At 36.8% G+C, this 25661-nt stretch overlaps 1 protein-coding gene across 3 annotated transcripts in view; it reads left to right on the forward strand.

The window, feature by feature from the left end:
* The window catches only part of DENND4C (DENN domain containing 4C), a 72886-nt gene that overhangs the window by 41012 nt on the left and 6213 nt on the right, over window positions 1-25661 (forward strand). For 2 of the 3 annotated variants that reach the window (XM_014057755.2, XM_014057756.2), the window contains exons 12-30: window positions 821-1039; window positions 1906-2051; window positions 2340-2375; window positions 2698-2828; window positions 3755-3887; window positions 4067-4273; window positions 6691-6819; window positions 7003-7147; window positions 7571-7717; window positions 12065-12190; window positions 13482-13628; window positions 16262-17406; window positions 18712-18892; window positions 19713-19822; window positions 20425-20600; window positions 21407-21586; window positions 22204-22399; window positions 22743-22988; window positions 24038-24155. In XM_014057755.2, coding sequence (XP_013913230.2) covers window positions 821-1039; window positions 1906-2051; window positions 2340-2375; window positions 2698-2828; window positions 3755-3887; window positions 4067-4273; window positions 6691-6819; window positions 7003-7147; window positions 7571-7717; window positions 12065-12190; window positions 13482-13628; window positions 16262-17406; window positions 18712-18892; window positions 19713-19822; window positions 20425-20600; window positions 21407-21586; window positions 22204-22399; window positions 22743-22988; window positions 24038-24155 — 3918 coding nt within the window. The remainder of the gene's footprint in view (window positions 1-820; window positions 1040-1905; window positions 2052-2339; window positions 2376-2697; window positions 2829-3754; window positions 3888-4066; window positions 4274-6690; window positions 6820-7002; window positions 7148-7570; window positions 7718-12064; window positions 12191-13481; window positions 13629-16261; window positions 17407-18711; window positions 18893-19712; window positions 19823-20424; window positions 20601-21406; window positions 21587-22203; window positions 22400-22742; window positions 22989-24037; window positions 24156-25661) is intronic. The other variant, XM_087716114.1, reaches the window with a different exon arrangement.

The raw sequence follows: 25661 nt of genomic DNA on the forward strand, positions 1-25661 counted from the left end.
TAACCTGCCAATTTAATAAACTGATGGTTGCAGCAGCCTATGATCATCTTTTGTAACTTTCCTGCAACCTTCCCCACAAGCAAAATCAATGGGGAAGCCAGGTAATATGAAATAACAATTTTGGCTCAGTTCTATCCAGTTTTATATCTTTGTAAAGTCATTTTTTAAATGCGTCTGATAAAGATTTCAAATTTTATTTTCTTTGTTTTTGTTTTTCTCTATTTTTTTTCCTTTGCTAATGTAAAATACAAATTTAACAAATATAAAAACCTTAGTTTTAGAAGCACAGTGGCAAGACTTAATATGAATAACCATGCTATTGTACTAAACACCATTATTTCTATAGATCACAGATAGAATATAATAAGTTGTATACCGCAGACTTTATGAAGTTGAAATACCTTGTATAGTAGTAGAAATTATCTGATTTCAAAGCATACATTTGAGAGTACAGAAATAATAATAGCAATAGCACTTAGACTTATATACCACCCCATAGCGCTTTACAGCATTCTCTGGATGGTTTACAATATCAGCATATTGCCCCCAACAATCTGGGTCCTGGTTTTACTGACCTCGGAGGGGTGGAGTCATGAGTCACCCTTTAGCCAGTGAGTATTGAACTCTAGGGTGTGTGCAGACTTAGCCAGCCATGCTGCATTCTAACCACTGTACCACCTAGGCTCCTGCAAGTTCATTCTTTTTCAAACATTTATTCTGTATTGTCTCTTTGGCGGTGGGTGTTCGTTTGACTATGTTCATCTAATTAAGTATTTAAGTCTCCTTAATTCTGTATGTCTTATTCCACTCTCTAATCCAGTTCACAGAAAGACCCAAGAAGGCTCTGCCGTCGAGATGAAACCGATTGAGGCAGATTTCTCCTGGCAGAAAAAGATGACACAATTGGAAATGGAGATTCAGGAAGCCTTCCTGCGTTTTATGGCCTACATTTTAAAAGGGTATCGAATGTTTCTTAAGCCAATCACTCAAGCACCTTCAAATAACACTACTGCTGTGGAGTCCCTGTTTGACCTTCAAGGTAAGATTTGGGAGAACAGTGGGAATAAATGCTAGTTTTCAAATAAAATACCAGTCAAACTTTAAATTTAACAAATACTAGTCTTCTCAACTTGCCAATTTCTTCTTTGTATCCAATAGAATAAAGAATAGAATAGAATAGAGTGTGAGCTTTGCTGGCATTCAGGGAAGGCAGGACAACAGAGAATGCACATCTCAGTGCCATTAGATGATTTTGTTTGGCAGAGTGAATCCAAAATATGTCCACAGTCCAATTTTGTGTGATTGGTAGGCACAACTGGAGAATTGGGGTGTGGGGGGGAGGACCTGTGAACACTGGCAAATAATTCCCTCCCTGTCATCTGTTCTCTCTTATTAAATTGAGCATAATGTTAGAGCTATAGGATTGTCTTTGTCTAAAATGCTAAATTACATATTATAGAAGATGGGTTTAGATCTGTTCCTTAGTCACATGACGTGATTCTGTCAGCTAGAGTTCAGAAGAAGAATGCACAATCTCCCAATTCTGTAAAGAGCTTTAAGAGCTCCAAATTTTCCAAGTGGATCAAATTCCAAAGCTATCAATAATAAAACACAGATACTAAAGAGATGTTGTGTTTAAAAACTATGAAGCCAAACTTTTTTTAAAAAAACCTACTGTCATCTGGCTATCATGTTTATGTTGTTTAAGATACCGACTGTTGGTGTTGTATCATAAGAGCAAGATAAATGCTGAAAGCAATTTGTATAAGGTCTTGTTGATAAATAGGCGTGTATCAAGAATGTCCATATTGTGGAAACACTGCTCAGTGTTATAGGAGATGAATAAGCAGAAAAATGAGGTAATTGTAATGTATAGCTATTTTCTTTTCTTCCTTTATATACTAGGATTTTTAAAAAGTAGAGACCGTGCCTACACAAAATTCTATACAGGTTTAACAAAGACCCAGATTTTTAGCCGCTTCGTTGAAGAATGCAGCTTTGTGAGTGACAAAGATACAGGATTAGCATTTTTTGATGACTGTATAGAAAAGGTAAAGATATTTATTGGGTAAATATATATAATTTTGCTTTAAATTTGGGGCCTGACCATTGGGGGGGGGGAAGAAAACAACATTTTAACTCTTTAAGGGCCATGCAATTGAGGTTTTATGTTAATTGCCTGTTGTGTTTTATCTTGGTAATGCTCTCATGTTATCCACATTAGATTTGTTCAGGCAAGATTCTATTAGGCAACAAAATTTAAACATTTACACTATACGTAATAGCAAAACTTTGCTTATTTACAAAAATTAAGCATTTATTTCTAATATTTATTTTAGCTTTTTCCTGAGAAAGGATCAGAAAAAGGAGATAAGGTATTTATTTACTTCTCATGGGACAAGAATTTGCCTATAATTAAGCATGTATGGTAATAAGATGGAAATGGAAGATGTGATTGATCAAGCATTTGTCTGGGAATCTTAATATATCTTTTTTTTCTAGATCTGCTACTTGAAAGTTGAATGGCTGCTATATTAGTATTTTGTGGATCTTCTAGCAGTGCTAGTGGCAGACAGCTGCAAGATGTGTACATAGTCATAGCTTCTACTTTTTCTTCTACATCGCACTCTGTACTTACAGTTGCATCCTTAAGGCTTTGAAATAGCTTTGTGATATTGAAGTGTGATGTATTTGCAGGTTGATGTAGACTCGGCAGAAGATATCCGGTTAATTGAATTTGATGAATCTCAGAAGAGTGAACACACAGTATTTATAATGCCACCAGAGCCACCTCCAGATGATGGACAGGAAAGATTACCAAAGTATAGGTATTATCTTAATGGCATTTGGATAGACTTCTCTTTATTTCTTTCCAGCCTTTCCTAATTTAGTGTTCTCCAGGTGGGTTCGGGAGGTGGTAGGTAGGTAGGTAGGAATTTTCTATGTGGTTCTTCTCATATCTGGAGATAAAAAAATCAGACAAGGATCTTTTATCAAGAGTGTCCATTATACTGAAAGTTCTTCTTGCTAAAATTATTGTTACCTTGACTTTTAATTTCTTCTAAATATTGAAATTTAGAGAATAATTTTTTAGCCAACATGCTTAGCAGAGGTACACAAACTATATGAAATTTGAATTATTTAAAATTTGAAATGCTCTGTTTCCACTGAGAATCTGCTTTTGATTAGTATTTTGGAGGCCTTTCAGTTTGAAACACCTCTGTTTTGAATTGAAAACTCTTAACTCAAAACACTGAAAAAAGATTTTCCTCTTAAATTGGAGTGGTTCAAATTTAGTGCAAATTGTAAACATTTTATAGACCATATTCTGCTATTTTTAATAACTTCCTTAACAATGCACGCTAGCAGGAAAGTTACTCATTCTTAGTTTCTTAGTTACTTGTTCCAAATAATAGATAATTTAATTGGGAGTCCTTTGGGTATCAGAATGATTTCAAAAATTATTTTGATACGTGAAAAATATTGATTCCCTCAAATTCTTTCATAAGAAAAATAGTTCCATGTGACAATATTGTACAGTTGAATCTTTTAAAGTAATGCATCAAATTGCTTAAACCTATTTCCTGGTAGAATCCATTTTTGTTCTTTTCATCTTGGAATAAGCATCCTCTCCTTTCAGAATCATTTCAATTTGTTTGTATGCTGTTGTTTAGAATGGGTGGACTTTAAATTCATGTTATTGTCCTATTATGGATGGAAGACAGTGTTATACAATTTTGATTTTCTTTTCCAGCTACAAGACCTTCCCTAAGTTAGATCTTAAGCTCTTTGACCGACCACAAGATCTCAAACTTTCCTTCAAGAGACACCCAGCTAAAAGCAACATTTCAAATAGTCCAGCGCTTATGGCAAAAAGGACCCAGCAGGTTATTTTTATTTTAAAGATATATTCAGAGTTGAAATAATTGGGGGGGGGGGGAATGATATAACAAGCAGAAGCACACATTGTTTTTTTCCACATTTCATGCTGTTAAAAAAGCATGTTATCTGACACTCCTTAGATTCCTTTTAAGATGTGTCTATTTTTACTCTTTTGTTTTTGCAGGAGATAAAAGCAGCCCATAAACTCGCCAAGAGATGCTACACAAACTCCCCACAGTGGGCCAAATTCCTTTTTAGTCATTGTTACAGCTTATGGTTTATTTGTCTCCCCGCCTATGTTAGACTTTCACATCCCAAAGTCAAAGCCCTGCAGCAAGCCTATGAAGTTCTTATTAAAATGAAAAAAACAGATGTGGAACCACTAGATGAAGTAAGTTAATGCTATAAAGGTGCTATAAAAAGATGCAGATGTATCTTTTGTCTTGGAATAATATTTATGATATTTGCTGCCTTCTAGTTCAGAGCAGATTTTTTAAGCTGAGGTACAAAGGCATGAAACATCTTTTTGAAAATCCAGAAACGCTGCTACCTGTCTCCCAAGATTGGTCTTTATGTGCATGCACATGCATGTATGTGCGAGGATAGTTGACAAAATGAAGACACTTGTTCATAGTAATCCTTTATCTACATTTGAACAGCTATTTGAACGCAGTAAAAAAACATTTTGTTAACCATCTGCAATTGATATCAGATAACCCATCATTTTGTGCATTCCCAGAATTATTGATAGAATTGTCTTTTTATTTGTAATATAAATACCTATTATTATTATTTTCTTGGCTACATCTGAAAGTAGAGAACAATTTTCTGATCCCTCTGTATTCTTTCCCCCCTTTCATTGGGAGATATTTATGGGATACTGTAGATACTATAGAGATCCCCCCCCTAAGCAAATAAAATCTGCTTCATTATACTGTTAATATCCAACTCTCCAGGTTGTGATTATTATAAAGTAAGATATTTTATAATTACTTGAGGTTATATCAGCTTACATTCAAATGCTCATTGTGTATGAAATTTTACCATTTCATCTATTAAAAATACAAACTAGTAGGTAAAAGGTTGACTCAGCCTCCAATCTTCCAAGGTGGGTAAAATGAGGACCCAGATTGTTGGGGGCAATAGGCTGACTCTGTAAACCTCTTAGAGAGGGCTGTAAAAGCACTATGAAGTGGTATATAAGTCTAAGTGCTATTGCTAAAAACCTGACATTTTGGAAAAGAAATGATTAAACATGGCACCATTGTTACATAAGATGCAGATAAAAGAAATTGTTTCAGCTCTGTCATTTTCAATCTTTTGTAAATTTTGAAAAATTATTCTGAAACTTGTCTCTATTTCCACTTGTACTTCAATGGAGAATCAATATCTTTGTTCAGATGCATCTTCAAAGTTTGGATAGTTTCACTTTTGTGCCAAGAACTTCCTTTAAATTTGGCCTTAACCTTGAAGGAAGTTACAAGCAAATTAGAGGAGAGTTGAAAAGGAAAAAGCTAGTAGTCTATGAGGAAGGTTAAAGAATCGCACAGATTGATGGATTGGGAAAGAGAAGTAGACAGTTGTGCTAAAGAGTTAGGTTCAAAAGCTGTAAGCAGTCAAATAATCTGTAGGCAAACAGAATGATAGCACAGGAACCTGACAACACAGCCAGTCTGGAAGGGGTGTGAATGTCACATGGGTTATAGATCCAGAAGAGTCAGGCAGGTGTGCTGAAAACCTGGGATGGGTCCAGCTGTAACAGGATCAGGAACAGAGTGCATGATGGCATAGAGGTCTTGAGTAAAACAGAGACTGGAAATATGGAAAAACTTTGGATCTTGCAGAAAAGAGGGCTATAGGTCTTAGAGAGTCAGAACAACAACTAGCTAGGTTGTTCTTTTCCAGCTTATCTCCAACACTTAGATAAACTTGGCAGTCAGAGGGAGACGAAGTCCATTGCTGCAATTGCCAGTTTGCCCAAGCACCTCCTAACACATTCAGATTTGCACCCCTGTTGCAGTAAAGTAGAGAAGTCGCAATTCAGTTCCATCTTGTCTGGACATGCTGGCCTTCTTCTTAACTGGAAGAGGATCCTGTAAATTTCAGTAGGCATGGTGTGTTTAACTTTAGATAGTTGTAAGGGAGAATTTTGAAACTTGATGTTCTTGTTTTTAGGTACACCAAGTAGATTATTGGACTAAAAAATTCTGAATCTAAAAAATTCAGAGTCATGGCAAGTCAGATGGATGGGCAGGTTACTCTTGGCCCAACCTACCTCATAGGATTGTGGAAATAAAATTAAAAGGATTCCTTTCCTCCCAGCCCTCTTGAGTCTTTAAAAAACAGATGATTATAAGTTAGATATGCTTAAGCAAGTTCCTAGTCATATTTACCTGAATTAAAATGTCACAAAAATATACTAATTAATTGCAGCACAGTCCCCTTTAAGTACTTGATCTAAGAAAGGATTGCAATGATTTTTTGGGTAATGCTAAACAGTTTGTGTGGTTTTCTTTTCTGTGGATTGGCTTGTGGTGGAAACAGTTTTGCCTTCCTACAATATCAATAGATTTATTGAGTTTGGCAGCAGCTGAGAGAATTGGACCAGAAGTTATGTATGGTATGTGTTTGGGATATTATTTTAATATGTTGGCAGCTTTCTAATTCACTGATAGAATACCTCTCTGCTTTAAATTAGTTTTCCTCTGCTGATTGATGATACCTGCCAAGAGAAACTTATATTCTAAGAATAGTCACACTTGATGCTTTACTATCTATAAAATGTGTATTCTTCTCAATATTTATCAGGTGTGTTATAGAGTTTTAATGCTGCTCTGTGGACTTTGGGGCCATCCTGTTCTGGCTGTGCGGATTCTTTTTGTGATGAAAAATTCAGGCATAGAACCAAACGCAATTACTTATGGCTACTATAATAAGGTAAACAAAGAATTAGTAAATACTATATAAAGAAGATTTATATATAACTTCCTTCCTTATCACTGTTGCATAACGGTGATATAATTCTATCTGACTTAGATTGCAGGGCATGGATTATACAGATGTCAAGAATTGTATGTTGACTTTTTGGAAATATTTTTCTTAGTAATTTTGCTCTTCCAGGCAGTTTTGGAGAATCCCTGGCCTAGCAGTAATCGTAGCGGTATATTTCTTTGGACAAAATTGCGAAATGTGGTACACAGTATGGCACAATTAAGGCAAGCTCTCAGAAAGTCCACACAGACTTCACAGGTTGTTTCAGTATCAGGTAATGTCACAATCCTTAACTGCCATAAACAAAATATAAATCCTGCCTGCTTCAGATTAGTCATAAACTCTTGTTATGGGGTGATGTGATTGCATGTGAGGAAACAGGCACAATTCAAGTACAAGCACAGAGTATCAAATGGGGTACTGCAATGTGTGTGGGGTTATGTGTTGTTTTCATAAGCGTTTATGTCTTAAATAGCTGAACTGTGAAGCAGGAGCTTTAAGATATCACTAAAAGGAAGGAGATGTGAAGATTTGGGCTTTGGATCCCCCAAAATAGCCTGCAATAAGCATATTGATTTGGGTAGATTGGTCTTCATTTGCCGAAAAAGATCTTGGGTCAATCCTTCAGCGATGTTGTAGATTATCATACTGTTGCTCTTTGTTTTTTTAACTAACATATTATTGTTCCTGTCCTCAGCTTCACAGAAGATCCCAGGTGGAAGTGATGGGGACACGGTGAGCCATGGTAGTGTGGATAGTTCTAATGATGCTAACAGTGGGGAGCACACACTCTTCGTCAGAGACTTAGTCAGGCTTGATTCCATTGATAATCACTCTAGCACAGGTATTAGATCTGTTGGGGTTCACTAACTATTGCAATGTCTTTCTAATATGCTACCAGCCTTGATATTGTTTCTATTACAAAGATGGTGTGTTATAGAAAGAGGAAAAGATGCGTGTTTTCTGCTCCCTGCCAATCCCACGAATAGCAGAATCCAAACTGTGGTCCAGATTGCTTCACCAGGAAGCAAATTGCACATATAGATCACAAGTTGGATGTACACGCTTAGCTTGTGCAACTGTTGTAGGTAGCTTTTTTCCTCTCTTGTTTTTCTCTCTTGTTTAAGAGAAAAATAGCTAATCAGCAGGAAGAGGCAAGTGTAAAATGATAGCATTAGTTCAATGTAAAAAATTGTGGTTTTATACCAACTTGAACTTTTATGCTTATTCAGCCTTCAACTTTTTTTGGCCTTTCAGCACAGGTGAATTATATGTGAGGACATACAGTGAACTGAATCCTGATTCCAGGAAAATATATGTTTGTGTGAAGAAGGCACTGATAGAGTGCTGCAACTGGTGCTCTTTATTTCTAAATCTTCCTGGGGATTGTGCTGTAACCCAAATTCAATTTGATTTAAACTTAAAGTTCAAAAGGGTAAAGTTTTTATGAGGGCAAAGGAGTACACTGGGATCACTTTATGCTAAACATGGAATACTGTGTTTCAGAAAATTTCACAGTAACTTGCATTAGGTGGGGAGCATATTTAGCTCACATTTGGTGATTAAAGATAAGTTTGTAAAGGATTTTTTAAGTGCAGATGGCTGAATCTTTCTGAAAAGAGTTTCCTGAAAAGAGTTTCACTTAGCTGTAAGTTACATACATATTTTAAATGAAACAAAGATAATCATATTTTTAAAATCCTGCTCTTCGATATAAATCTAAATGTTGTCCCATTCCTCAGTTTTCTCTACTAAATTTTCTGACTTCCTTCTTTTTAAAACAATTTTAGTCTGTCTCTGTTTTGCGTAGATGGCTTCTTGTATTTGTCTAGTAGTAGATAACTAAATATTCCTTCTCTCTGATCCTTGTTGCTCTGCTTCTTGCTCTGTTCTGTCTCTTGGTGCTGCATTTGTCCTTGGCTGTCATGGTGTGGGGTGCAGACTTGTGTCCAATCCTTGGAGGCAGATGTGCATTAACTCTGCTGTTGAATGTTAAACCCTGCAGGTAATTTTCCCATGAATTAATGTAAATCAATATAAAAAACAGTAGCTGACTTTTCAATCTGCTATTTTAAATAATAGCAAGTTACTTTGGAAACACCCACCCACACATAGCATATACCTCAGATTTCATTAATTGATGGAATTCTTAATCGATCCTTCCATTTAGTATTCAATAAAAAGATACTGTGTTTGTTCAGTCTGGGATTTGACTGTTATTTAAGTTGCAAACCTTTTTACCTCTGACATGTAACTAGAGGAGGGTAGAGACAGCGTGTCACGATTTAGGACAGTATTTTTTTTTCAAACTAGGCAACTTTATATGTCAGCTGGAGAATTCTGAGAATGGAAATTCCACACCATAAAGTTGCCTGGTTTGAAACACATTAATTTAAAATCAGTGTTTTTCAAACTGATTATTTAAGAATTTCAGCCTCAAGTCCAGCATTTGTTGTTGTTTTTTAACCTCTGACTATGTTGGAATTATCAATGAATTATGGGAGTTATAGTCACACTTAATCTACAGCTGTGTGAAAAAGTCCTGTATGCTTTACAATTTATGGTTTATGACATTTTTTGGATAGGCCATTGATTATATATTTTTTGCTAACTGCTATGCAAATATTGTTATATTTAAATAAATACTGGTAGTTTTAAAGTGAAAAGCATAAGCTTTTTGCAATTTGGTGCTGTTTGGATGGGGATTGTGAATTTTCTTGCATGCTTACAATGCATACTTAAATGACTATGAAAACAGATTACCTGATGCATACCCAGTGGCATATGTTTTGCAATTACTAAGGCCTATGCTAGTGTTTTGTTAACACTTTTATTGTTTGTTGCCCTGAAAAGGACCATTTAGGTAACCAAACATGGTTACTAATATGAAATTGGCCAACCCTTATTGCTTATCACCGGGCGGCATCGCTTCAGTATAGACTGTATAAGCCTTTGCACATGATCTTTGGTGACAATGTGTTGCCAGGCTGCAGTAATGGATTCAGTCAGCTCCTGCTTGGTCTTTGGATGCTTCTTGCTTATTTCGTACCCAATTTTGGCCCACAAGTTTTCAATTGGGTTCAAATCCGAGCTCTGAGCTGGCCAATCCAGGTGTCGAACACCATGCTTCTTCATCCACTGCTGGACGGACTTGGCTCGATGACAAGGAGCATTGTCATCCTGGAAGTAAAAGTCCTTCCCTACAAGTTGTTGAGCTAAAGGAAGTATGGTCTTTTCCAGGACTTCAACATACTGCTTGGAATTAATGATTCCCTGCACAATTTGTATCTGACCAATACCAGAAGCAGCGATACAGCCCCAGATCATCATGTGCAATGGATGCTTCACAGATAGATTCAGGCAGTACAGCCTAAATTCTTCAGCTGGAAATCTTCTGACATACTTATTGCACTAATTCCCAGTCAAGTAGAAATTGCTCTCGTCAATGAAGAAGATGGCCTTGGCCCACTGTTCGTTGGTCTACTTGGCATACTTCTTGGCCCATGCACATCGATGAGAGCGCTGAGCGTCTGTGAGCAAAGGTTTACTTCGAGCCCTGCAGCCTTTGAGCCCTCTGGCAAGCAGCCTGTGACGCACTGTGCTTGTACACACTTTTACATCACATGTTGACCCCACATTCTTGTAATCTGAGGTGAGGTGATCTTCCTTTTAGACATCGAAATGCGTTGCAGAGCCCGATCTTGCCGTTTTGCCAACTTTCTTGGTTTTCCAGAATGGAGACTGTCATCAACTGAACCAGTTTTTTGGTATTTTTCAACCACTCTGCTCCCTGTGGTGCGATGGCATTTTACTCTCTTGGCTATTTCTGTACAGGAGTAACCCTCTTCATGAAGCACAACGATGTGATGCCGCTGCTCAGTACTGGTGAAAGCAAAGGTCTTCATCCTTGCCCGTAGCCAGAGCCAAATTAAATTTCTTGATGCTTTTCATGCCTATTTATAGTCAGAGAGTATGACAACATTGATTGGCTCATAGATTTAGCCTCTGTGCATTGGCTACTTTCGATCCTAACATTCTCGAAAATTCAAGTTGTGTTTGTTTTAGCATATAAACTCACTCAAAACCTTAAAAAGACTTGGGTTATACTAATAAAAAATATGAATCTCAATCCGACTACAGAAATTTTCATCAAAGTAGTAATTTGCGTAGTTTCTATGAATGAAAAGTTGATTAAGCATGTAAATACAGCTTAAAACTGAAAGCATGCAGGGCTTTTTCACACAGTTGTAGAAGCCTACTTGGTTGGGAAAGGCTGTATTAGAATGAAGAAAAGCACTGCTTTTGAGGATATGAAGGTAAGCACTAGCAGAGCGAAGTTCTGTAGCCAAGGATAGCAGGGCTTATACCATATTAGAAGAGCTCAGGTGAGATTAATACAGGGGGAATATAAATTTAGATATGCATATAAACAAGTAAACAACAGCAGTGAAATTATTTTACCGCAGAGGGAACAGGGTCAAAGGGATTAATAAAGTCCTTGATGTGTGCCATTTGAAGGGCCAATTTATAAGGAGCATCACATGCCCCAACCAGGGTGAGCCTGGCTTATTCGGTCATATAGGGAGAAACTGCTGTTCGTGCCCAACTTAGAGGAGATAAAGGGATCTGAGACTTGGCATTAGTGACGCTGGTTCTGCAGAACAGCCTCCCTGTGGAAATGAGGCTGATGTCCTTCATGAACTGTTCTAGAGCACCCTAATTATATTGGGCCATTTCTGGTTTTTTTAAAATTGTTTTATTCATGAGTTACTATTACTATTGCACTGTTTTGATTTTATGCTGATTTTATGTCTACCACGGAAGCTTTTGAGACTTTTTTTTTAAAAAAAAAAAATCTGGTCAACCCTGAGATTCATTTGATTGTAATTGATGAAATGAACGGAAACGAATGTGTTCTTATTTCTCTGTTCTGCGTTACCCGTATCACCTTCTGTTAATGTTCACCTATAATAATAATACACTCTGCAAGTTAGTTCTCAAACATGCTTTTCACTGCACCTTCTGCTGCTGTTCTTTCTTCACTCAATTTCAGATACGCTTTGCTAATAATTTTGTTTTAAAATAAAACATTGCAACACACATTTCTCATAATTAAAATATTATGTTCTGGGGGCAGAGAGAGAAAAGCAAATGGACAAGTCTTGTTTCTCTCCCCCCTCCCCCCACCCAGGAGGTCAGTCAGATCAAGGCTACGGTTCCAAAGATGAACTTATAAAGGAAGATGGGGAGCACCTTCATTCAACAGATGTGCTTAAAGAAAAAGATGTTGGTGCAAAAGTTGAAGACTTAATTGGAGGTGTGTTGGATGGGAAATTTTTTCTTTTCAAATAGGCTTTCTAAATTGGACCTATTTAGAATTGGTTTTATCTGGCTTGATAATAGCACTTGTGCAAAAGATCTAGTAGTAGTTACTAAATGAACACAGGTAGTCCTCAACTTACAGTCGTTTGATGACTGTTCGAAGTTACAACTTCACTGAAAAAAATGTTGGGCTCAATTGTGATTGCACGTCAAGGATACCTGTATGAATCAACAAGTATAATGTACTGTAGCTGTAAAAAAGGGCAGCTGGAATTATAGGTGGTATCCACAGAATATAGTTTCTAAACCTTGGGAAGAAATATTTCCATTTCCACTATTCTGTTTAGTCCTGGCATTGTATTTTAAGGATTCAGAGTGGAAAAGATTCAGAGAAGAGCAACCAAGATGATTGGGGCTATGTTTTTAAGCAGAGGCTGGACAGCCATCTATGTGGATGGTTTAGATTTGAATTTGGATTCCTGCACTAAGCAGGAATTGGCCTTGATAACTTAAATGGCACTTTCCAACTTAGTGTTTCCAAGATTTTAAGTTTAATTGGGATCTAGTTTACATTCTGGAATGTCACTTTTAAAGAGGATTTCTTGATTGATTGTGCTTGTACATCACTAAAAAGGAGGATTGGCTGAGTGGTGTACGATGAGTTGAAAGACATTAAATAAATAAAAAGAAAAAGGAAAGCAGGATAAGAACAATAAAAAAGCAAACTCAGCATGATAAAAATCAAGCAGAATTAATATTAGCAATAAATTTAGCATAAACTTTCCAGTTCTAAAATAAACACATGCTTCTTAAATTGCTTAGAAAATAAAACAAAGTGATACTAAGCAGAACAGAAGGTCAGGTGAACATTTCTTTAGAAAATATCCAAAATAGATGGAGACTACAACTGGATATAATTGAAAAAAAGGTTCCAAAAATACAGATAAAATCTGTTTTTTAATGTACTTTTGGGGATAATATACCATTTAAGAAATACTAACTACTACAATTACATTTTCCAATTCAAGATTTTGTTCTCCATTCTACATACATTGTTATACATGGATGGCCATTTTATTGATCGGTGGGATAAAGCTGCATATAAAAATTAATGTGCTGTAAAAGGATTGTCTTGGTTGCACTTCCCAGATTTACTGGAAAATACATGCTAACTGGAAGTTCTGGGAAATGTTAGTTAGGTACTTGCTATTAGGAATTGTATTCATTTTACTCTCTATTTTCACTAATATGGAAGTCAATTCTCTTTCTCTCTTGCTCTTCTGAAGATGTTTGTGACACCAATGAATCTGTAGAAAAACAGCACTCTAATATAGAATCTCAAACCCCTGTGGAAGTGCCTTTGCATTCCTCAAGCAGTATTGTGAAGATTCCTTCTGGTATGTTTGTTCGTCCTGGCAGGAAAAGCAGCGGTGGTAAGCTAATCAATATATTTGCCTTATTAGAAATAAAATTACAAATCACTGATGCTGTGCTTGGCTTGTCCAAGAAAATGAATTTATTATGTGAAAAACATTCAGTAATAATTAACAATCACTTTGCTTGGAACTTCCTACATCAGTGGTTCTCAACCTGTGTTCTGTGGACCCCTGGGGGGACTGTGATGCAGTCACGGGGTCAGTGACTTGAAGTAATTTTATGATTTAAATCTTGAGTTATGTCTTGGTAGTCTGTGGCCACAAAAGGAATTTAAAGGGGGTAAGTGGTAAAGAAAAGTTTGAGAATCACTGTCCTACATAGTACAGTGATACTTCCATGATTTTTAGGCTCTTGATTATGGAAAATACCCAGTCTAAGGAGTGTGGTGTTCATTTAATAGGTGAAGATGATGATGATTTTTCTCTTACTAAATGTAATCTCACTCCTTATATATATTTATCCTAAGTTTAAATTGCAAGGGTTATATGATTCCCTGTAGTTTTGTAAATTTTATAAAAATTAAATGAGGCTCATTTAATACATATGTGTTAAAACCTCTAATTTAAAATTTTTAACAGCAGCATCTGGTTAATCATGTTTAGGCTGTGAAGCTAATAAAGATCAGTCTTGGTTTGGAAGATTTGTAGATTAGTTTGTAAGGTTGAAAACATTTTGGAAGAAGGGAATGGCGAACTATATTCAAACTTTTTCCAAGGAGTGGCCACAAAATTATCAAGATAGGAGATGATCTCAATAATTAATATTTGGAAACAATCCTTGTGTCTTCCACTTGCTAGTTGGCTTCATGATTGACCATCTTTTTGGCTGAGTGTGTGTGTGTGTGTGTAACAAAGTTATGTGTAGCATCTCTGTGCATGTGCACTTTCTCCCCAGGGTCAATGTTCCCTCTAAGATGCGTGGGCGCATGTGTCAAGAAAACACCACACAGCAGTTTCCAACTGCCACGCAGTGATTTCTAATGTCACAGGCTCCGGAAGCTGAGGGGCCTCAGATTTTCTGTCCTGGTTAGGGTTATCGTGGGGGGAGACGGGACGGCGGCAGGAGCTTATGCGGCACGGCCGGTCTCCTAGGACATTCGTTCTGCATGTATTTGTGCATACATGAAATAGTCTAATTAGAGTAGGGCCCTTTTGCTATCTCTGTGATTCTGGTTTTGTACAGCTTTTGACATGTTTGCATGTACATTTCTGAGTATTTATGTCCTGGGAAACACAGAGTAGGCTGCATAACTTTCACTTTGACAAAGAGGCCATGGTTTTATTCCAAACCATTACTCAGTTGCCTGTCCCTGCAGAATAGATATATTGCAGGATTTTTTTTCCTGGAATTTTTTTATCTGTAACCTCTAGCCACATTCTGTTGTCTGGTGGGTTTTTTTTTTTTTTGTCAGCTTCTCCTCGCTTACCACATTTCCTTTCATTCTGTTCAGTTTTCAGAGAGTTATTCTGCCAGTGGATAGACAGGCAGAGTCTTGTCCTCTTTTCCACATATTTTGCTACCATTCTTTTAAAAAGTATAACAAAGAAAAGCATGACTGGTTGACTGAAACCCAGCAGATCTTTTATGCCAGGGAGTAAGAATTTACTGCTGTGAATCTTTTTTTTAATGTGCCCTCATGACAGAATTTTGGATATACAACAGCAATTATATAATTGTGGTATTTGAGAGAATGATTCTTGATAAATATGTATGTGCTCCAAAAATTGCTACGTTAAAATGTTTAAGAGACACAGAAAGTTCCCTTAAAATATACAAATATAGAATCCTCACCCATTTAAAAGACGGTACAAATTTGGCGTCAGTGATATATTATTTTGAAATGTAATATAAATATATTGATATTAAATATTTCTGTCAGAGCTACTTAACATGTTAGACTTATTTTGACAATCTTGGTTTCAGCTGGCCATTTATTTTAAAGAAAAGTTTTTGTCCAGACTCAAGCAGGTCTCCATGCAACTGTTTTTCCTTACAAATTAACTATTTTGTTTTGATACCATGCTACTTTAAAAACACCTCCTGGTGTTCAAAACAGAAACAGAAAAATCAATTCCAAAACAACCACAAAAGTAGAATCCCATAAGTGAAAATAAGACCTCCCTGGATAATAAATCCAATCAGGCTTTTGAGTGCATGCGCTAAGATAAGGCCTCCCCGAAAATATTGCAACACAACAGCAGCCATGATGTGACCACGTTCGCTGCCTCCTGCATCTCAAAAATAATAAGACCTCCCCGAAAATAAGGCCAAGCGCTAATTTCAGCGGTCAAAAGAAAATAAAACCCTGTCTTATTTTCGGAAAAACACGTTAATGATCTGTTACTCTGCAAATTCTTAAACGAAGAAGCAAATTTTCAATAGTCACTTATAATGAGTTAGTCTCAGGCACCAGAATTCTTTCAGTATGGAAGGTTATAAATTGCCCAATTTAAACATGTATTTTAAAAACTGTAATCAATACAACTAAAGATGTAGCACAGCATTTCTATATGGTGATTTTGGCAGCCAAGGCATCCCTTTCCCATGTTTTCTCTAATAGATGTATTTTTTTAAAAAGTGCTTTATACAAGCTATTATTTTAACACTGACTTGCATATTTTTGTTTAAGGAACTGCATGCAGTCCACTGTTCATCGTTCAGGATCCTATTGAAGATTCAGTGTTTGATTGTAACACTTCTCCCAAAAGAGCAAATGAAAAAGGAAAGAAAAGGCAAAAACATTTTTCTGAAAGGAGTTGCAGTTTCAGTACTGAAAGCAGAGCAGACATGCTGCTGAAGAAGAACAGCTTAGACTCTAACTCCAGTGATCTTGCAATAATGATGGGAGCAGATGCAAAGATCCTCACTGCCGCTCTATCGGGGGCGAAAACCTCTCCATCCCATATGAGTAACTCCCATACTTTTGATGATGCCAGTGGCATACAATTTGTCTGTGGGTCAGAAAGTGACAGAACTCATGCAGAAGAAAATACATGGGAAATAGGGGCTAGGTCTTCACCTGTTGTGGAAGAATCTGAAGATCAATTGAAAAATGGACTTAGTGACAGTAGCCCCAGACCTCCTGATACCCTTCAGTCTAAAACTGAGCAAGAAGAATCCAAAGAGACAACAAACAAAAGGAATAGTTTTTATGGTGTAGCCAAACCAATTGAAAGGGAAGATGTTCAAATGGGTTTGGATCCTTTATCTTTGCTGGCCACGGAAACAAAAGCCACCAAACCTGCCGAGCCGGAAGAAAAGATCATGTCACCGGTGGTAGCACGCAATCTGGCTGAGGAAATTGAAAGCTACATGAATCTAAAAAGTCCCTTGGGCAGCAAATCTTCCAGCATGGAATTACACAGGAGAGAGAGCGATCGGGAAGGGGATTCCCCTAGTTCATCAGGGCCCTGTTTAGAGAGAAGGTCAAGCTTAGATTCCATTCCCCCACCCCTGCCCCCACCCCCACAGACTCAAAATGTTAATCATAAAAGTCCATCTGTCTCCAGGTCCAAAACCTTTACTGGAAGGCCAAAGCAACTGGCTCTTTCCCGCACCCAAAAAGAACGGTCAATATCTTTAACAGGGCTGGGTCGTTCTTCTCCTCAAGCTTCGCTTGGTGCAGTTGTCACCTCTCTGTCAGGGCTGAAGCTAGACCACATATTATCTGGGCCTAAAATAGAGGTCTTGAAATCTGGCATGAAACAAGCAGCTAATGTCGCCAGCAAGATGTGGGGAGCAGTGTCATCAGCATATAATTATTCAGATGATGAGGTAAATGTTGTGCATGTTTTTCCCTCTTTGCTTTTAGCCCACCTATTAGAGGTGAGTTGCTCCCGGTTTGGCCCGGATTGGGTGAACTGGTAGTGGCGACAGTGGGAGGCTCCGCCCACCCGCCTGGACACGCAGAAGCGGCATGCACAAGCGTGCATGAGCAAACTCATAGTAAAAAAAATGGAAACCCACCACTGCCACCTATGTAAGTGGTTAGATAGTTCAGTTGAATGAAGTAATCTTTAGACCGTAGACTTTATCTTAATATGGCAGAGTTCACTGAGGTCTTTCAATAATAAATTTACTCCTCTTACTTCTATAAATTATTTCCCCTTTGCTCTGATACTATTTTAGAAGGTGCCACAAATTTTTGGGCCAAATTTTTGTGTATTAAAAAAGGGAGGGAGAATTCATTCCAGAAAAAAACAGTGTTAATCAGATTAACATTATTGAATTTCACCCATGTCATCCATAACATTGTAACACAGAACACAAATTGATTATACAGTTCTTAACTGAAGCATGCATTTTGATTTCCTGTTGTAATCTTAATGCTGATAGTAGGCAATTAGTAGGCTGGATCCGCCCCATTGAGGCTTTCATGCTGCGTTTGAATTTTATCTTTGTTTGCCTGCAACTTCCTAGGTTAATTTTATTTTGAGACTCTGAGGATTTATCTTTAAATTCCATTCCATGTGTTATGGCGGGGGCAAAGTAATAACCATATTTGCAATAGCCTTTACTTTTGAACAATAAAATGACTAAAATTCATATAATCTGTTTTCTCATATGAGGTCCCATGGATTTTTTTTTATTAGTAAAATGGAAAACCACTATGAATTTAAGATGATATTGCCTGCAAAAAGGAAGACTAGTTAGAAATATCTATTTGAAGTACTTATCATATTTGTAGCACTTAAAGTTAATAGTATTTCTGCAAAATACTTGCAGCGTCATTGTTAATAATATCATTGTTCTTTTTATCTCCTACATACACTGAAATCACCCAATCTCAGTGTCCTGAAAAGCATTAGGTATTATTCTGTCCCTTACCTAGCAAAGAGGTGTTTATTGGTTTCTTCTCTCAGGTTTCAATTTCCCGCTTAATCCATTTCAAAAGTTTCTTCAACCAGTTTTTCTTTGCCTTGAGAGATTCATTGCAAACACATTAAACAAGAAGGCAAATCACACACACTTCTGAAATGTCAGGGCCTTGGCACTTGCATTTTCAATAATAATAATTATATAGTGAACATTTTACATTAGTGTAAGATTCTGAATTTATCTTTTACCTTTTAATTGAAGGAGGAAACCAGCCATCCCGATTTCACCTTCCCTGCTGGCTTTGAAGATCATATATTAGGCTTCTGTCAGTCGCCAAAAATAGGAATCCCAGGACTGGCTACCAGTGAACTTGCGCAGAGCACCACAAGTCTTGGAAGCAGCAACAGCAGTGGAGACTTAGGGAAGCCACACTATCCTACAGGTACCATAAACTTTGAATTGCTCATCAAGTCTATCCTCCTCCATGCAGAAATCCAGATTAGTACATCCCCAGCAGATGGTTGGCTCTGTTTTTCTCCTTACAAGTAGAGTGGTTTCTCCAAAATTTTAAAAACTCTTGCCTGGAAATACCCTAATTTTTTTCTATTAACTGTTTATGACTTTCTGCATTTGGGAAACATGGTCTGAGAGAAAAATATATAGTAAGAAGCTTACTTGCTACTTAGTAAATAGAACTTTTCCTTTTCTTTGTCTCCAGACAACTAACTGCATAAAAATTGTTCTTTCATCTTGTCCGTTTTGAAAATCAAAGTTCTACTAAACAGAGCTAATCACTATTGTTTGCCAGTCAATATGTTACATTAGGGTTGCTTTTTCATTCAGTAAATTCTCCATTTAAAAAAGCAGCATGTGTTACTTAGTAGTCGTTCATATAGCAATTTTCCTTCTGAATTCTGGCTTGTTGAGTGAAAAATATAGCACAGAGGTATAAAATGAAATGGGCAAAAATGTGTCCAATCTGAAGTGGCATCAGTACTTTAAAAAATTCAGTTTCATGTGATGGAAAGTAATTATGAATCCATATCACTATATCACTGGAAGAATATAGTATTCCCCCTCCCCCCCACACACAATTATTTAGGCTTGGTTTTTAAAAAGCAACTTCGCGGAACTGTATGGGAATTTATTGCCGAATGGGGTAATAAGAGTTGTGGTTAAATATTGCAATTATATCAATATTTTCCTATCTTTTTATATGTAATTAAATAATTTTTAAATTGCTTCACATTACTTTATTACAGGGGAAAATCAATTTTCACGAGGTATGAAAGTTATGGATTCTGATAAATCTGAACATGGCTCTTCATACAATACCAGTCTATCCAGTATCTTCCAAAATTGTGCAATGGAGGTAAAATTTATAATCTTGAATAAAGATGTTGCTTTATTTTATGTAAATTTAATTTTCTTTCAGAACATTTAAAAAAATAATAAACCTTAAAACATTTCTGTTTCCTTTGAAGAGTACTATTTATGAAACAAATTATTACTTAGTTTTTAAAAGTATATGTGCCTTTTCATATATTATTTGCATTCAATCCACTGACCCACATACACTGTCTGTATTTACTGTTAATACATACACCAATTTAATACGTCACAATTAAGTTTTAACAGGTGCCTTACAGGCACTTTGGGCTGAAATTCATTTTCAGTCCTAAAATGAGTTGACGGGAGTTGCAGTCTTACATATCTCTGGTGCCCAGAGCTGAGAAAGAAATGTATAATATGCAGAAATGTATAATATGCAGATTGAAAAACATTAATTGCCTGTTGAAGTATGAAGTAGAAAAAGATTTGAAATTGTAGAAGTAGTGTGCTAAACTAGACATGCTTTTGATCAGTTAAATATAGATCTTTTTGTCTTCTTAACGAACAAAACAGTTTGGAGTTTTAAATATCTGTTTGTTTTTATGTCTTTAAAGAAAACATTGTTGTTTTTTTTAAAAATAGGTTTTAATGTCGAGCTGCTCTCAGTGTCGAACCTGTGGTGCCTTGGTTTATGATGAAGAAATTATGGCAGGATGGACTGCAGATGATTCTAATTTGAATTCTACCTGTCCATTTTGCAAAAGTGCCTTTTTACCTCTCCTTAATGTGGAATTTAAAGACTTACGTGGCCTTGCAAGGTTGGTAGACTTTGGTAGCCACTAAATAGCTTTGAGATACTTTCATAATTCATCCTTTGCAGATAATAGCAAACTTGGTAGTCACACAAACAAATATTAGGTATGCCCATTAAATTGTCCTTATCTCACATACTGGATATGGATACGTTTCTATTTATATGGTGAAGCAGTTTTAGTTTTGGTTTTCTCTTCTGCTTAATGTGGGTTTATGATCTCTATTGACAAATTGGTCTATAAATCTCATTTTTAACCAGTGTGAGATTGCAGATTGAGTCCTCTAGTCTTAATGTAGGAATTAAAAATCAATCAATATTCATGATAAATTTGGGATAACTGGAAGTACAGGTAGACTTCAACTTACAATTCATTTAGTGAAGTTACAGTGGCACTGAAAAAAGTGACTTATGACTATTTTTCACACTTACCAAAGTTGCAGAATCCCCATTGTACTGTGATCAAAATTCAACTCCTTGGCAACTGCATATTTATGATGGTTGCAGTATCCTGTGGTCATGTGATCACCTTTTGCAACCATCTGACTAGCAAGGTCAATGGGGAAGCCAGATTCACTTAACAACTTTGTTACTTATTTAACAACTGTGGTGATTCACTTAACAACTGTGACAAGAACTCTGATAAAATGGGACAAAACTCATTTAACAAATGTCTCGCTTAACAACATAAATGTTAGCTGAATTGCAGTCATAAGTCAAGGACTACCAGTATTACAAAGGACAAAATTATGCTGATCACATTCCTTTGTTGTTTGTAATTGTATACTTCCTGCCTGTTCCTTTTTTTACCAGTTTGCTTTTGAAACCGAGTACCTCTGGTGATAGTTTACACAGCACTAACATTCCATTAACCACGGATTCTCTGGAACCGAAACCTGCCTCCATCCCTACCACAGATCTGATCAGTTTTTCAGAACCTTCAAGTGCCAACCAGACCATCTGTGAGGAAAATAGCAGCCCAGCAACACAAAGGTACAGACAGGAATTAAATGGGACTGTCTTACATCATTATGCTTGGGAGGAATTTATTGGTTCACTTGAAAATCAGATTTCTTTCAAATATAAGACTCTGAACTGCCATCAAGTTCCCCATTTTGTAGAAAAGGCCTTGTTTGGGAATGAAACGCCAAGACCTAAGAAAGTGTTGGTATGGGAAGGATGAAGCATTCATCTGATTCATTCATCACATCCTATAAAATACATAATAATGCTCTTAACTGAATTATTGTAGCCGCAAATTTGGTAAGCACTTTGTGCATTATAGATACAGGAGAAACGGCATTCTTGTGAAAAGTAAATACTGCTAGTGAGTGCTGACAGTATTGGAGTCAAAATAGCACTAAGAAATTGGTGAGGAATCAGTACAATTAGATTTGTGAAAAATAATAACATTTTGAGAAGGGGAGGAAAGCCCTTACAGAATGCTGCACCACATACCCATTGCCCCCCTGAGCAGAATTCGGAGTAAGAAGTGCTTGGAAGAAGGCATGGTTTGATTGGCTGGGCTAGCGAACCAGGAACTCATTTAAATATTTTGTTTTAATTCTGCTAGTTTTAAAATATTCATAAGTGTTTGTATTGTGTTTCAGCATCCATACAGCAGAGGAAGAAGACAAAAATCTCAAACGCGTAAAGCCTCCTGTTACAAATAATTCATCAAAACGGGGGACTTCTCTGACACGGAGTCACAGTGTTGGTGGCCCACTGCAAAATATTGATCTTCTGCAAAGACCATCTCATGGCATTTCAACAGTTAGCCTCCCAAATAGTTTACAAGAGACAGTGGTAGGTAACCAAGCTTTTCTTGGTAATATGTACAAGAGCTACCGGTAGATATCAACTCTTCTCCCCCCCCCCCCATTTGTTTATTCTGCTTCAGTTGTAGTTCAAGTTCCATAGATTTTGTATATGACTCATTTTAGAAAACAGAGCTTTCTCTTCTCTCAAATGGTTTCTGTATTGTAACTCACTGGGTAAGATAGTGATATTTGTATGTTTACAATATTGCATGGATGCCATTCCTGTTAACGCAGCTCAGAGGTTTATTGAGATTTTTTTATTAGGGAGAGAGGCTGGGAGAAGTGACAAAGCATTGCTTGCTCACTTAATGATCATTGATATTTTTTAGGATCCTTTAACAAAAAGGACAAATCCGCTGCCTGTATCGGTTCCCTATTTGAGCCCATTGGTTCTCCGGAAGGAGCTTGAATCTTTGTTGGAGAATGAAGGAGAACAAGTAATTCACACATCAACGTTCATCAATCAGCATCCCATTATTTTTTGGAATTTGGTATGGTATTTCCGGCGCCTGGACCTCCCAAGTAACTTGCCCGGTCTCATTCTAACATCTGAACACTGCAATGATGGAACACAGGTAGGTGATGTTTTGGCACCACAAGCAAATGCAGACCCTTAATATTTGGAGGAAAGGCACAGCTCTTTGTAAGAGAAACAATTAAAAACTGATTTCTTTCCTCTTTGGTCATTCTGGAAATGACCACCTCTATCGACAGTATTGAATGAATATATCTGGAGGAGCATTTGCACTTCAAAGTCAAATATGTCGATGGGATGAATTTTAACAGATGCCACTGACTGAAATGAAATGACCTTGAAAAAAAGAATGACACTACTTCATAACCCTAGAGCAGCGTTTCTCAACTTTAGCAAATTTAAAATGTGCGAACAACTCCCAAAATTCCCCAGCCAGCATACCATACATTTTTAACTTGCTGAGATTGTGAAACGCTACATTAGGGCAATCCAGTCCAAGGGTTGTGGGAGAGGTTTATATGTTTACAGAAGTGGATTGTCCAGAAGAAATGGTTCATTATGTTCTTTTTCCATTCAAAATATTGATGGAAAGGTCAAAATTAAGATTTGTCCCATTGGTTTGGGGGAGGGGAGGAATAAAGCAGAAGGGACTTTTACATTTTCTTCTTGTTTACTGAAAATTAATGAACTCTGGACTGAAATTCTTAAACTTTTAAGTGCTCACATTAAGACTTAAAATGAGAGTGAACAGTAATATTGAGATAACACTTAAATCCTTTTGAGATTTGCTTAAGAGTAAGTTAGAAGATATGGATGTCATTGCAGGAGCCAGTTTGTTTTAGTGGTAGAGGGAATCAGGAGACTATTAGCTCTAGTCTCATCTCAGGCATGAAAGCCAGCTGTGTGACTTTGGCCAGTCATTCTCACTCTCAGTTTAACTTTCCTCCCAGGATTGTTGTGAGGAAAATATATATTTTTCTTCCCCTGAATTTGGCTTGATTTAAATCGGAAGATACAAACTCTTTCAGGCATCTGTTCCCTTTTTGTAGAAAAATAATGAAATTAGGATGTGTGTATATGGTGCTGCCAAATGTTGGCAGATTTCTCAATCTGTAGTAAAAAAGAAAAAGTATGCTTCCTCCATTCTAGCTTCCTCTGACCAACTTGTCTCAAGACAGCAAGCTAGTGTACATACAGCTACTATGGGACAACATCAATTTTCACCAAGAATCCGGGGACCCACTATATGTATCTTGGAGAAATCACAGTGAGTAAAATGTTTGTGAGAATTTTGTCCAGACAAAAATCTTTGCTGTTGTTAGAAATTCTGAAATATTTATTTACTTATGCATATCTGAGGCCAACTTTTCCAAATGACAAAAACCAACTTTTACTTACTTACTTATTTTGTATTTCTTAACTACCCATATTTACTTACTTACTTACTTACTTACTTACTTACTTACTTACTTACTTACTTACTTATTTTGTATTTCTTAACTGCCCATCTCCCTCAGAGATATTTTATTCAAAATGTCTTTTTTATGTCCTAAAAAAACCCACTCATAAATTAGTAGGACAAAGTTTTTTTATGAGCAGAGAACATTTTCAGTTCTGCAGTGTTAAGACATTTCCAGATATGATGTACACACTGCATAGTTCAACATTTAACATTTCAAAGGGGAAAAAAGGACATAATTGAGAATTATCAGGGAAAGAATCACAAACATCACAATCAGAATTTGGCCAGTACAGCCATAACAGCTTCCACTTTAATAAACACAATAGGATTTTGATGCCATAAGAACTTGGTTCTCCACAGAAAGTCTTCCATATAAATAAGATTTTCTTACTGTTATAAGGTTTTACCCCCTTAAAATGAGACTAAACTTTGATTCTATTTCATAGTACTTTGAATTGAAAAGATGTTGACCATATGCATGTATAAGTATAAGTATAATCTTTATTGTCATTGTACTTAAATACAACAAAATTGGTTTTAACCTCACTAGTGCAAATATTATAACAGAAACGAAAAAAGAAAGAAAAAGAAAAAAAAATAGCGTGTGCATGGAGTGATTGTAGTTGTATTTAAAAGTCTCACAGCCCAAGGATAGAAACTATCTTTAAACCTGTTTGTTCGGCTGGCTATACTTTGATGCCTTCTGCCTGATGGTAGAAGTGCAAAGAGACACTGACTAGGGTGTGAATCATCTCTGAGTATCTTCCTTACTCAGCTAAAGCAGCAAAATCTGGCAATGTCATCCAGTGGTGTCAGAGGGCTACCAATGGTTTCTTATGCCAAATTGATCACTCTCTGTAGTGCCTTCCTGTCCGCAGCTGTTAAACCAGCAGACCATACTGTAATACAATATGTGAGGACACTTTCTATGGTGGGCCGATAGAAAGAGGTCATCAGCCGTTGTTGTTCCACTTGATTTTTTTGCAGGACTCGAAGGAAATGAAGTATCTGTTTTGATAAAATCTGTGCTGCTGTTGCTATTATGGCGGCGCTTAGAAAGCAAATCTGCTCTGCTGTAAAAATGCAATGGGAATCACCCTCATGGATTTGCCTTCCAGCAGAATACAACATTCATCAAATATTGTGCAAAGTTTTAAAATGCTGCATATGTGTTCAACTATTATCATACATAATCTATCTAGTGCTGGGTATCGAGCAAAGGTGGTATTCAGCTGGCTTGCCAGAACTGGTAGTGGAAATCATGGGTGGGCCTGCCCACCTGCCCTGGGTCTATGCTGTCCTATTTAGGCA

This window comes from Thamnophis sirtalis, unplaced genomic scaffold, assembly GCF_051295495.1.
Source record: "Thamnophis sirtalis isolate CommonGarterSnake01/CBP01778 unplaced genomic scaffold, rThaSir2_p1.2 scaffold_5, whole genome shotgun sequence".
NCBI lineage: Eukaryota > Metazoa > Chordata > Lepidosauria > Squamata > Natricidae > Thamnophis > Thamnophis sirtalis.